Source organism: Podarcis raffonei, chromosome 6 (genome assembly GCF_027172205.1).
Source record: "Podarcis raffonei isolate rPodRaf1 chromosome 6, rPodRaf1.pri, whole genome shotgun sequence".
Classification (NCBI taxonomy): domain Eukaryota; kingdom Metazoa; phylum Chordata; class Lepidosauria; order Squamata; family Lacertidae; genus Podarcis; species Podarcis raffonei.
In genome coordinates, this window is record NC_070607.1 from 53,982,183 (window position 1) to 53,995,280 (window position 13,098).

At 44.1% G+C, this 13,098-nt stretch overlaps 2 protein-coding genes across 4 annotated transcripts in view; one reads left to right on the top strand and one right to left on the bottom strand.

Annotated features, from left to right (window-relative positions):
- OARD1 (O-acyl-ADP-ribose deacylase 1) overlaps positions 1-13,098 on the top strand; it is a 49,621-nt gene that overhangs the window by 23,398 nt on the left and 13,125 nt on the right. Inside the window, exons 5-6 of one of the 3 annotated variants that reach the window (XM_053392998.1) lie at positions 7,821-7,875; positions 10,538-10,591. The exons of 1 other annotated variant lie outside the window; for it this stretch is intronic. In XM_053392998.1, the coding sequence (XP_053248973.1) occupies positions 7,821-7,860 (40 nt within the window). In that variant the 3' untranslated portion in view covers positions 7,861-7,875; positions 10,538-10,591. Of the gene's footprint in view, positions 1-269; positions 376-7,820; positions 7,876-10,537; positions 10,592-13,098 lie in introns of those variants that run through there. One more of the 3 variants, XM_053392997.1, reaches the window with a different exon arrangement.
- On the bottom strand, positions 6,253-12,965 carry TSPO2 (translocator protein 2). The gene is made up of 4 exons (XM_053393005.1): positions 12,763-12,965; positions 10,915-11,137; positions 9,634-9,772; positions 6,253-7,974 (listed from the first exon to the last, which is right to left on the bottom strand). The coding sequence occupies exons 2-4, from the start codon at positions 11,085-11,087 to the stop codon at positions 7,795-7,797; spliced, it is 492 nt and encodes a 163-aa protein (XP_053248980.1). The 5' UTR covers positions 11,088-11,137; positions 12,763-12,965; the 3' UTR covers positions 6,253-7,794.

Below are 13,098 nucleotides of genomic sequence, written 5' to 3' on the forward strand. Positions count from 1 at the left end.
TGTCTGTATTGGACAGGGTTGGGATGTGCTCTTTAGAATAAAAAGGACAGCTTGTTATCAAAACAAAACGGATCCCTGGATACGTTGTTGGGCAGTGATTCCTCTGCTCCCCTCCTGTAACTACTGCAAGACAAATAAACAATAAACAAGCACACTTAGTAGCAGTAACAACCAGAGGGTGTCTTCCTTTCCAGCAGCCCACCCACCCAGTCTGCTTATTTTCCAGTGATTTCAGGGACAGATTGGCATGCTTTTATACCTCTGTACAGATTTGCTACATGCTATAGAACCATACCCAGGACTACAACAATATGGAGAAGCTATCAGGAGAGCAATGCTGGCACTCTTGTGTCAGGCTGACTTGGATTGTCTTAATTAGTAGGTATCAGTTAATTTTTCTGTGGCACATCAAAGCTACCGCTTATGGGCACCCTTGTTAAGATACCTAGAAGGCAAACAAAAGTGTTAATCTAGTGGAATCTACCACTATGTATATTCTTCAACAACCTGATGACTAGGTATTATTTTACAGAGGGGGAAAAGCACACACAACCTGTTAGCCCTTCAAAGAGCTTAGAGAGCTGTGACATTGACATTCGCTTATGCTAGTCCATGAAAAATAAGACTGGGAAATAGCAGTTTAAGGAATGCTGGCATTCATCATTCTTTCCATTTCTGCTTGACCTTAGACCACTGTAGCCAAAGGACATTGAATATTCCAAATAAAAGGAGCCCATGGGGTGTTGTATATCTAAGATGTAACCACCCTGAGATCTATGGGTATAGGGTGGTATATAAATTTAATAAACAACAACAATACTTTTAAACCATTTATATATAAAACTGTATTGGGTAAGTGCACAAATGTGATTTCAACTGTGTGTGTGAGCATCACGGCTTTGAGATAAGCTACGACTCCAAGCAAATTCTATTCCAGATGTAAGAGCCATGCTCCTCACCCTCCTAGTTCTATATAACAATTTTTTTTGGCCTTGTGACAGGTGAGGAAGCATTGGAGCTTAATGGCAGAGCATATGCTTTGCATTCTAAATATTCCACCAGGTACAATCCCTGACATTTCCAAGTAGGACTGAGAAAGGTCCTTCTTGGAAAAGCTTGGAGAGCTACTGAAAGTGTAGGCAGTATTAAGCTTGATGAACCAATGGCTTAGCATAAGACATTCTCTCTCTAAATAATAATAATAATAATAATAATAATAATAAGGCTCAGTGGAATTTCCCTTTTTGCATAGTTGTACAGAAATTTATAAATAAGTATACCTGCTATCTAACCATCCATCTTTATTCCACAGAAGGCTCTGTGGAAGCCTGCTTGATTAAAAGGAGGGGTGTAGAATGCTTAAAAATAAGTACATGAAACAATTTATTTTACATATATGGCTTAATGATTTGACTCAGTGCAAGAGTCCATGGTTCTTAAGCAGAAACCCAAGTGAAGAACTGAGTAAGCTTGAAATAGCATGAAACAGCCTTTAATTTTGGAACAGAGCCAATTGGATTGTTCAGTCACAAAGTCATGTATGCTTGACAGCTTATTAGAACTCTTCAGATTTCAGCAAATAAAATGCAGGTCCTTAACATAACTTGAAACATTGAGTAGATTGGGAATTGCATGGGTTGACACTGGTGTTGAGACTGTTTACATGTAAAAGTATCTTGGCAGGTAGTAAATGTGGATGTGGTCTTTCAATAAGATCAGCCAAGGCATTAACTTGGCATGGAGTACATTATCTCCCTGAAGGCTGGGGGAATTGGAAAGGTGTCTTTGTTTGTGGTGGCGCCAGTGGTGTATGAATATCTCAGCTGTATGCCAGCATCAGATGACTTGTCTAGCTTCGGGGCTCGACAGAAACAAAATAAATACAATGCTCATAAGCTTGCATGTAACACAATGTTAAATGATACAGATATTTTACCTGTTTCGAAATGCCTCTGAATACCAATTGCCAAGGAACCACAGCAGGAGATGGCGTGCACATCTCCTGATTTTAGGCTTCCCAGAGGCACCACCTGGTTGACCACTCTGGAAAAGAGGATGGTGGACTAGATGAGACTTTGGTCTGATCCAGCAGGACTCTTCTTTATGTTGTTTATTTTAAAATGTTTCCCCTGCTCCCCACTCAAACTATGGTGGTAACTCAGAACAGCTAACAACATAGAAAATCATCAAGACAATATCAAAAGCAACAAGAGATTCTTGTTTCAGCCTCCTAAAAAGACCTGAAGTAGACATGAAGCCACAGGCAACCGTGTTGTAACCAAAAATACTCTGATCCTTGTGCCTATAGTATTGAATGACAGTCACTGGAGTTACCTGAAGCAGAATTTTGGAAATCGAGTGGAGTATATAGCAGGGCAGGTGCTTAGGATCTACAGGACTCAAGTGGTTTAGGGCAGGCATGGGCAAACTCAGCCCTCCAGATGTTTTGGGACAACTCCCATCATTACTGACCACTGGTCCTGTTAGCTAGGGATGATGGGAGTTGTAGTCCCAAAACATCTGGAGGGCTGTTTGCCTATGCCTGGTTTAGGGCTATAAAGTTGAGAACTAGCAAGCTGAGTTAAGGCCAGAACAGGTGATCAAGGCAGATTGAATGGGACTGCAGTTATAGGCTCTGTCCATCCCATTCCCAGGCATTAGATTGGCCAGCAGCATTTTGAACCAATTTACATTTCTGAACACTTTTCAAAGGCAGCCCCGTGTAAAGTTCATTGCAGTAGTCCAGTTTTGATGTTCTTGATGCATGAATAACCATGGCCAAGTCCATCTAGAAATAGTGCTGGATCAAGGAACCGTCTGAAGCTGTGAACTTCCAGCATAAGGGAGCGTTCAACTCCATCCAGCACAGTCTGTACCTCAAGCCCTGGACTAACTGATCTACCAGCAAATAGTACTTCTGTGATCTGGATTAATTTTCACTTTATTCCCCATATCCATTACCTTACTGCCGTTCAGCATTGCTTCAAGATTACCATTCCCTCCCTAGAATCTGTAAAAATGAGAGAGATACTTGATTATGGTTATAGCTATCTGTTCATGATACAGTTCAGAGTGGTGTTTGAATGCTGATGTTGCAAACTAAATTTGTTTTGTATAATTTACCCCTTAAACTCTTACCAACAGATAAGAAAAACTCCAAAATCTGTATTAGGGCAATACCTTATTACATAGGTCAACAAAAACACAAATAGTTTGCAAGCATGCATGTTCTCCAGAACTCTTCTGTAGGCTAAATGGTAAGCAGAGCAAGGGGTGGGGGCCAGAGAGGAAAACACATCTTGTCTGGCACCAAACCCATGGAGTTTGCATCTGGTCAGAGACTTCTGATACAGGGGCAGCCCACCCATGAGGCAAGGTGAGATGACTGCCTCAGACGGCAGGATCCACAGGGGCAGCAGATCCAGCCTCCAAGGAATGCATTGCCTGTTGTTGTTGTTGTTGCTGCTGCTGCTGTGGTGGGAGCAACAGCTGCAGCACACTTCTTGGAGGCCGGATTTGCTGACAGCACCACCACATGCACCCCTACCTCCACAGTGGCCTCTTGGCAAATGGGAGGCACTGGTCGTCTCCTCTCACCCTTGTTCCCGATGCAGATCATTATTCCTCACTTGATCCTTCCCTGGTGGTGGGGTTGGACGCCATTTTGTGGTTCTCTTCAGGTGCCAAAATGTCTTGGGCCAGCACTTAAGATGGAATTGGAGGGGGTAGAGCAGGGAGTTGAATGAGGCTTCTTTTAGGTGCCATGTTCCAAACTGGTCTTGGTACAACCCGATAGCTATATAGCACCTAAAAAGAGTCACGTTTGAATGTCTGCTACCTCCCCATCATTCTGCTTTAAAACTCTGACCAGAGGCAGACCCCAGGCCTTAACATCAGCCAAAATAGTTTTCCTCCCCTTCCCCTTCTGCTCTGCTTACCATCCAGTCTGATGAAAGGTTATGGAGAACTTAAAAACTTGCACGCTGTTTTGTGATACCTTGGCTAGCCTAATAAAGGTACTGCCCAGATAAGGATTCTGTAACAGAACCAACATAGCATTTGTGTGCCTTATCTTGTCTCAGAACAGTAATCACTAGGTGGCGCTCTGGCTCTCTAAATAATCATTGTGCACCAGGACTGGGCAGATTACATGAAGTAAGTTCTTTGGATAAGACCAGCTGATCTTTTAAGGGACCGTTTCAGTGTAACCTCAGCCACTCTTTCTTATTTTCCCCTTCCCAAGTAAAATGTAAATTCACATATTTGTGTCACCTTTGCCAAACTATAACTGTAAGCACTGTGCTGTCAATCATTCTTGGGAAAGATTTCAAACCCAGATACTTTATTTAATTTACAATATTTATGACCTGCACAAGGCAGTATACTGACTAAATTCAAGTTATCAGGTGCTCAGAACAGATGGGGTAGTTCAGCTTATGAATTTGTAAAGGGACCCCTGACCATTAGGTCCAGTCGTGGCCGACTCTGGGGTTGCGGCGCTCATCTCGCTTTATTGGCCGAGGGAGCCGGTGTACAGCTTCCGGGTCATGTGGCCAGCATGACTAAGCCACTTCTGGCAAATCAGAGCAGTGCATGGAAACACCGTTTACCTTTCCGCCGGAGCAGTACCTATTTATCTACTTGCACTTTGATGTGCTTTCAGACTGCTAGGTTGGCAGGAGCAGGGACCGAGCAACGGGAGCTCACTCCGTTGCAGGGATTCAAACTGCCGACCTTCTGATTAGCAAGTCCTAGGCTCTGTGGTTTAACCCACAGTGCCACCCGCGTCCCTCTGTTGGATCTTTAGTCTGACCCAATAGTGGTAATGCTTTTATTCTTATGGTAGAGTGTGTTGCAATGTGAGCTTCTGACATATGATGCATGGAATTTGAGATCTTGCTATTTTGGCAGATCTTCTTTAGCAATGTGTTTCTATTATTTTTACAAAGTTAAATCACGTACACCTTTGCCAATTGTTTGATTCTGTTAAAGAATGAGTGCAAAGTTCACAATGCTCTACCATTCTCTGAGCCATCGTGCTCTCTAGTTGACTCACACCTTTGTTTAAAAACAAACTTGGATGGATGGCCATGAGTCACCACTGAAAAGCTAAAGAAAACAGGCTCACTTCGTCAAGCACGTATCCTGCTGCACAAAACTGTTTACATAATTTGCATCCAGTTCAAACTGGGCTGGAAATGTTCCCAGTCAGAGGCATACCTAGTGTCCCTTGCACCCCTGGCATGGAACTGTATTGCTGCCCCCACCCCCAAAAAATCTGAGAAGCAGTAGAGGTTGCCTGGACATCAGGAAGGATGTGCCTCCTCTGGGCTGGATGGGACACCCACACTGCTGTCTACCAGGAAGCTGCTCTGAGGACCCCTTTCTGTTCCCTGCAGCAGCAGCAGCAGCAGCAGCAGCAGCAGCAGCAGCAGCAGCAGCAGCAGCTTTTCCTGCTAGAGATCTCAGCAGATTCCTCCTGTGGGCAAAGCAGGGGCTGGAGTGCTGAGCAAGGGTGTGTGTGCTCTCGAGGTGTCATGGGAGGACTTGTGCCCAATAAGTGATTGGGGGGCAGGCCAGCACCCCTGTTTCACCAATGCCCTATTTCCCTCTGTTCTTGAGTGTCAAGAAAGGATACACGGAGTTGGCCTTTGACCATCAGTCATGTTTTCACAGCAATATTAATAGTAGTATAAAATACAAATCATTGCACTGATTACGAAAACCTACTTACTTCTAGATTCTGGAATAAGGCAGGTTTTTAAAATTAGGACTCCAGAATCCTGTCTCCCCCAGAAGCTTTCCAGAGCACCATTCAATATCCCACGGAGGAGTCTCCATCACAGAGCAGATGCATTGGACTTGCCAGTCAATGTAATTCCTGTGATCACTTGTGAACAGTGTCAGAGAAGAGCTGTTGCTCTGTGGTTGTGCACATGAGAAGGTCCATGGTTCAAACCACAGAATCTCCAGGTAGGTCTGAAACTGTGGGGAGCTGCTAAATCAACATCTATGAGTACTGATCTAGATTGATCAGTGGTCTGACTAGGTATGAGACAAATTCATATGTTCCTACCCACATGGTGGCCCTCAAAAGGCATTTCAAGGCAGTTTCCAGTTTAAAACACAAGCTCTATATGTGGGTGGGTGAAGGAGTTGGTGTTTATGCATTGACCTCCAGATGTCCTGAAAACCAGCCTGCCTGCTCTGATTAAAGACTGTGTTGCCCATTAGGAAAAAAAATCCAAAAGCCACAGTAGGACAATACCTTTATTAGGACAAAGCAAAATTCACAAAGTCATGAGCAAGCTGATGTTCCCCAGAAACGGTTTTTTTCCAGCCGGAACTTGCCGGAACTCAGTTCCGGCGCCTCTCAGGTGGGTGTCATTGCCATTATAAGGGAACAAAGGAGCCATTCATGGTGAGTTCTGGTGCCTCTTCTAGAAAAATACACTGCCTGAAACACTTAGTCAGGCTGGATGTTCAACAAAACAATGCAAAGGGGAGAAAAAGCAGAATATGATGTCAAAGCCCCAAAGTCTGCAGTTTGTAGCAGTGTTAAGAGGGTATTGGGCAAACTTCATTAAGTAAGCCTCTGCTGGATGCTAAACAGATTTCAGGTTGCACCAAGGGCTACTGGGAGAAATAAGCAATAATAGCAGCTCCCCCACTTAAACCCCGCCCCACAACTTATTAAATCTATTTCCAAATGGCTGGCCATGTTAATCTCAAGCAGCAAAAGCAAATATATTATACTATAACTTTTGGGGGACCCATTTCCAGCATTGCTCGGTTCTGTCCCCAGCACTAGAACTGAATTCCTTTTCTTTAAACAAATGAAAACACAGCTTGTGAAATAGCTCATCATGGTGCATTCATGTGTAACCATCTGCCCATGTAATAACTGACTTGGAAAAACAGAGCAAACCCTCCTGTCGGGTGAAAATAATTCCTGTTCCATTCCCAGCATCTGAGCCTTTTCATACATTCACCCAGCTATGCCACTGAGTATCCACCTAATAGAGTGCCTGAGGCTATTCCCAACTCCACAAAAAAACGCCAAAACCAGTGCTTAAACATCCACACTTTACATGTTTAGGTGTAGAAAGACTTGCACCTTAGTCCTGTACACACTTTCCTGGGAGTAGGCCCTACTGAATTCAATAAAGCTTACTCGCAAATAGACATATGTAGGATTGCACTGTTTATATGCTATTGGAATGAAGCCAACAAAAAAAATATGTCCTTGCCCCAATGTGTTACAATCTAAATTATGGCACTTGGGGAAAAGAATGAAGAGGGGAGGAAATGGGAGAGGAAAAATAATGTATGCACCTAAAAAGCAAGAATGTGTGAAGCAATCCTCATTAGTACAACACATATATGGGTGTTCAACTCTTAATGAGTCTAGTGCGCCTCCAGATTTTTCTGAAGTAGTCTAACTACAATTCAGTGAAACAAAACAAAACAAAATTTTAAGAAGGGCTTATCTATATAAATGTTACCTGACAACATCGTCTCATTAGAATACTAAGGCTTCAATTAATTCAGTGAGACTTCTCTGAGTAAACATGTATAAAATAGTGCTTTGAATGAGGATGGGAACTGTGGTTTTCAAACTCAGAATGTATAACAGTCTTCTTAATATGTGCCATTGCATTTCGTAAAGGATTCCCCATCTCCCAACCCTTAAATGCTAAATGCTTTTGTGCCAGTTAAATTATCTTCCTTCATAGTACCAGATCTCAGTGTCAAAGGGTTTCGCCAAATATGTCCATTTCCCCAGTTCCTTCCTTATTCTTTCTTCTTTCCCTTTTCAGGATTGTCTTTCCAGATACGGTAGGTAAGAGAAGAAGCTAAGGTCAGCCAGGCAAGGTAAGGCAGCATCAGCAGTGTTGCTGTTTTGTTAATAGGGTACCAGGAATACATCGTGGCCAGCACTAACCCATAAAGACCCACAATGTCGATCAGGGCCTGGAAAAGAGAAACAGCAATGTCTAAATGACACACTGGACAGAATGCAAAAGACGCAATCTCTTCTTTTACCACAAGGATGAGAATGATCCTACACAAAGCAAGTGGCTGAGCACTCCAGGACTGCCCCATCTGCTCCCATATACCTCTCAGGCTTTTCACGCCAGAGCTTTTTGTCAGTGGAAGCATTGCTCCATTGGCAACTGGAACAAGTTGCTGGTCCCCTCATTTCCCTGCCTCCCTTGCAAAGATCTTTGCACGATGTTCTTCTGCAGGAATCGGGACAGAAGCTTTTATTTAGCAGGCACTAGTGGTAGTGATGGCAGCTAGCTCAGTGCACAGGGTCGATCCAGCACATAGTGGTAGAGCAAGGTTTTCCCAGGTGTCAACTATAGAATCCTTTCTCCAGATACTATGCTTTCATGCCAGTAGACAGCAGAGCATAGGATGAGGCTGGGTGGCCCATATTCCTTTTAGCAGAGCAGAATAAGAGTTATTACCCTTATTACCAAATTTTCCAAGTTGTAATGTCACTTCCATCTGTGCTTAGAAATGTTGGCATTCTTCCTCAGTTCCCTAGAGGCTGGAATTTAGCCATCTGAACACTCCAGCGCTAAGTGTCTAAATGTGCTAATCCAAACAACTCCTATCATACATATTCTCTTATTAACACTTTGGCATTTTACAGTTTAATAAGGCACATATGAATAATGAGCGCACTGAAGCTCTGGCCTTTGCTAGATGATTAGGTCAAGGTGTGGTGCTCAGAGCTGCTTATCTCAAGACACACCATTCTCAACTGAAAAATATGGATCACCCCAATCATAACGGTGCTAGCTTCACACCCTTCTCGAGGCAGCCAGCTGCTTTAATTTTGAAGGCAGTAAACAGAACTGCAAGGGGCTGATATCACTGGTGGGAGCGAGCTGCAAAGTGGATACAAGCCATGCAAGCCTTTTGCCCCAGTTCATCAAATTCTCCATGTAACTAAATGCCAGCTACAAACATTATGGAACACCTCGCTTGAAGACTCATGTATTGTGTGCCCAGGGAACTTTAATCGCCACTAAAACACATTAACCTATCTGCCTGCTTTGTTCTGTAGCAGGTTGTTTTGCCCTCTTTTTCTGCTTTACCCTTTGGGAACATGGACAGAAAATCAAGGGCTTGGGGCCAGAGAGAGCAAAGAACAAAGCCGTAAAGGAAGTAATTCTAGTTCGTTTGTTACATTTATATCCTGTTTTTCTTACTGGGAACTTTGCCCCTATTTTCTCTCCACAACAACCCTGTGAGGTAGCTTAAGATGAGAGCTTATGACTGGCCCAAGTTCACCCAGTGAGCTTCATGGCAGAGTGGGTCTCTCCACAGTTCTGGTCTAACATTTGAAGCACTGTGTCCCACTGGCTCAACAACTGAAAGCCTCACTCTGGACCTTCCTAGTTTTGACATTTCTCACAAAAACTCAGTATATTTTGATGCCCAGAAATAGTGTGTGCGTTTACATAAACATGCCTGCTAGAGGATTTTTTTTAAAGAGTCTGCACATTCCACTGAACAATTTTAGCCCAGCAGTTTCCTAGTCAGCCTTGTTGGAGGTCCAAAAAAGGTAAGTGCAATACAGGCAACATAATGGTACAACAAATGTTTGGGATACATTACCAGCTTTAGGTTATGAGCTCCAAAGAATATAGGAGTCCATGCCCAGTTCAGTGCAAGCTGAGCTCCATAGAGGCCCAGTGGGACAACTGCTTGACTGTTGAAGCCATCAAGGTCCTTCCACACCAAATATGAAGCATACCTGCAGAAAAGGAAACCAGACAATGCTTTGCTTTTGAATGCCACATTATCAGCTTTGCTTCGGTAGGATTACTACTCAGAGCAACCCTTCCCGTGTAAGCCTTAACACCAGTGAAATGCAGCTTAGATGATGGCTTAGTACCTTTGAAGCTTTTTCAGTAGAAATCTCAAAGATAAGACATAACAAATCTATGGTGCCACTGCACAAGCACTTAGTTTATAAATATAGCTAGAATCTCACTACAGAAAGCCTGCAACTTACATAGGGGTTACATTCTGGGGATCGCACCTAAAGCCAAAATTTTGTATAGTCAAAACCCATTGGGTTCAATGGTGGGTCGGATTGCCAACGTTATTTCCTCAGGAACCCAGCCCCCTTTCCACCCCTTTTTAGTTTTTTGCTACACGTGTAAAGCTAAATGTGCACAATATAAATGTGTGTAAGTTGTGGGCTTACTCTATTTCCCAGAGCTAGTTTAATGTTGCATCATTTTCGGTTATCACTACCAATCTAGCAGGAGTTCTGAGCCCCCAAAGAATCTGCATTAAAGAAGTAGTGCAGAAGGGTCTAAGATATTAAGTGCAATTCTACACCTGTCTACTCAGAAGGAAGGCACACTTTCAATGGTACTTTCAACTTAACTCTTAAGAAAGTGTGTTTAGGATTGCAACCTAAGAGTCGCAACTTCTGTCCTCCTGGATGGAGACAGTAGACTGGAACATCCTCATTAAAGGCAGCATCCTGACACTACTTAATCCATTGCAGGGGACTCTAGGATAGCCATTCCCAACATAAAATGCAAGAAGGGAGACGGAAGCAAGGAGCCACTGGGTCAGGATTAATTGCAACAGGTAGCACCCAACTAAAACCCACTGAAATGAAGGTACCCGAGTTAGTTGTGTCTATTCCATGGATCTATGCTGAGTGTGACTAACTGGATAAAACCCACCGCGAAGAGGACCAACTAGTTGCTACAAAGGCTAGAATGGAAGCAGCAGAGGCAAATGGAATTGCTGTCAGTCTGATCCCATGTATTTTTTCTTGGACCTAAGTTCCACTGAATTCAGTTGGGCTTGCTTTCTAGCATGTGCTTAGGACTGGAGCCTTGAGTGAAGAGGAAGGGGCTGCCCAGGAAGCCTTACCCCATGCTTGTATACAGTGTCGTCCAAGCAACTGGGAACATTTTATTGGGTGGACGCCATGACGGTTTCTTCAGATCTTCAAACCACGTGGGCACTTCCTTCCGAGTGAAGAACCAGCCCAGGAATCCACCAAGATGGGGCAAGGCTGTGAAGCCAAGAGCATGGACCCACATCCTCAGCCAGACAGTTCTAGCAAATACGGATTGCGCCTGTGCCTTTGAAACTGAAAATTGGTAATTGTACACCGTTAGTTATTTTCACGTTGGGAGGTACTTACTCTCAACTTGAGATGTGTTTCCTTCTGTAGGTTAAAGGAAATAAAGCAAAGATCTTTTTTCTTGTGTTGGTTAAAATGAGGGACAGATGCAGATGCTCCTTTTCCAATGATCTTTCCTTCGAGGATGCTGTTATTAGCATTTTAAAGTTAGAGTAAGCCATTTTACTATATCAATAATGCTGTTAAGACCATGGCAATCTAATTTGGCAAATTTATCTCCCCTTAGCAGTCTGCTGCTGTTCTTCAGGTAGGCCACTTATGACCCGCTAGAAGCTTCATGTTCAGAATTAGCATATATGTCTTGCGTATGGGATGCTGGAGACAAAGAATAGGGGATGCTCATCATCTGCTGTAGGAGACAAGATGCTGTAGTAGATAGGCCTTGATCATAGAATTGGAAGAGACCTTAGAGGCCATCAAGTCTCAACTCACTGTTCAATGCAGGATGTGCAATGCAGGTTGTGACTACAGCATCCCTGCCAGACAGCCACTCAAGCTTTATTTAAGGCAAAGCAATTCTCATGCTTTATTTTTTCATTTGGCAAACCCTTACCTACATAATTACACTTCACAGCTGTGTACCAGACAGCAGATTCTCTAGTAAGCAGTCAGGGATAATGATCAGAAAACAGATTTAGTGTGCTTCCCCATCCCCTGAAGTACAGTATATGCCATTCATTTCAAGTAGTTTTAGGATTATAACTAAAGACTTTTTAGTCCCATTGAGAACCTGGTATTAAACTAGAGTTTGCTGAGGAACAGATTTCTTATCAAACAGAAAATTCTGATACTGTTTGCCATTATAGGAGATCAGGAAAAAATTATTTCACACGCCCTGCAGCCTGAATGCTCTGTTAAAGATAGGTGGAATAAACAAGTTATTTTTGATCGCTTCATTTAATTCCATTGGGAATTTCCCATAGGCAAGATGTTTTTTCTTGACTGAAGTATTTCCTGTTTTCAGTTTTGTTTTGTAAAAAAATTACTTCCAGCTCCACAGACAACAGGAATCTCGATTCCCATTCTGAAGTTCTAATACGTATTCATAGTCTCCATTTGTTACACTATGATGAACAGATGAGGAGAATAGGTAACACTGTAGGGAGGATCATTGTACATTTCTAGAATTACAGTAATATTTTTTTAAAAAACTCAGCAACAGCAAGAGAGCCCTGCTGCTGCAGCCTGCGAAAACGCTTTGCACAGACGGCATATGATACAAGCTTTCGCGGACTAGAGTCGCGCAGGAAAGCTCTCCCGCCACAATCCAAGGGCGTTCGGTTGGTCACGCTTCAGGGTGACACAGGGGTCTTTGCTGTTAACGTTTCTAAAAAGACGGAGAGGTGGCTTGGCTTGACCTTCCGCCTCGAGGCAGCCCAGCGTGGCTTAATTGGCTGCATGCTGTGTGTGTGTTGGGGGGGGGGGGAGAGCCATTGCGCCCGTTTTGCTTCTTTGAGAGGCATTCCGTTGTCCGAGCGGATGGAACGTCCCGCTTTGCAACAGAACGCGACCACCCTGGCAAAGTTGCGCGGCTCGGGCGCCCCCCACGCGCCGCCTTTTGTTTCCCTTACCTTCCCGGAGCGGAACTTCGCCGTCTTGCCAGGGCGGACGCGAGGAGCGAGCCAATGGGCTTCAGCCTCTCTCGAGCTCTCGCTGTGCCCAAGCTGCGGGAGGGAGAGAGCAGGGGCGAGGCGTCGCCTTTGTGAAGAGCCTGTGTGGGTCGGGTTACACAACAGGGCCTGCGGCGTGCAAGTACGATAAGGAGAGAGGAGGAGATCGCTCTCGCTCTCTCCCCGGCGGCGCACCGTTTGTGTAACAGGCTGCAGAGGGCGGGGTACAGCAGCCACCCTTCTCCGAGGCCAGTCACCCGTCAGAGTTGGGCTGAAGGGCTTGCGGAGCCAGGCCAG

Excerpts from the sequence above, each read along its gene's own strand:
- TSPO2 (XM_053393005.1), bottom strand. The coding sequence starts at position 11,087 with ATGTGGGTCCATGCTCTTGGCTTCACAGCCTTGCCCCATCTTGGTGGA. Across the intron at positions 9,773-10,914 it reads ACACTGTATACAAGCATGGG|GTATGCTTCATATTTGGTGT; the intron begins GTAAGGCTTCCT and ends CCTTTTCTGCAG. Across the intron at positions 7,975-9,633 it reads GAGCTCATAACCTAAAGCTG|GCCCTGATCGACATTGTGGG; the intron begins GTAATGTATCCC and ends TCTCTTTTCCAG.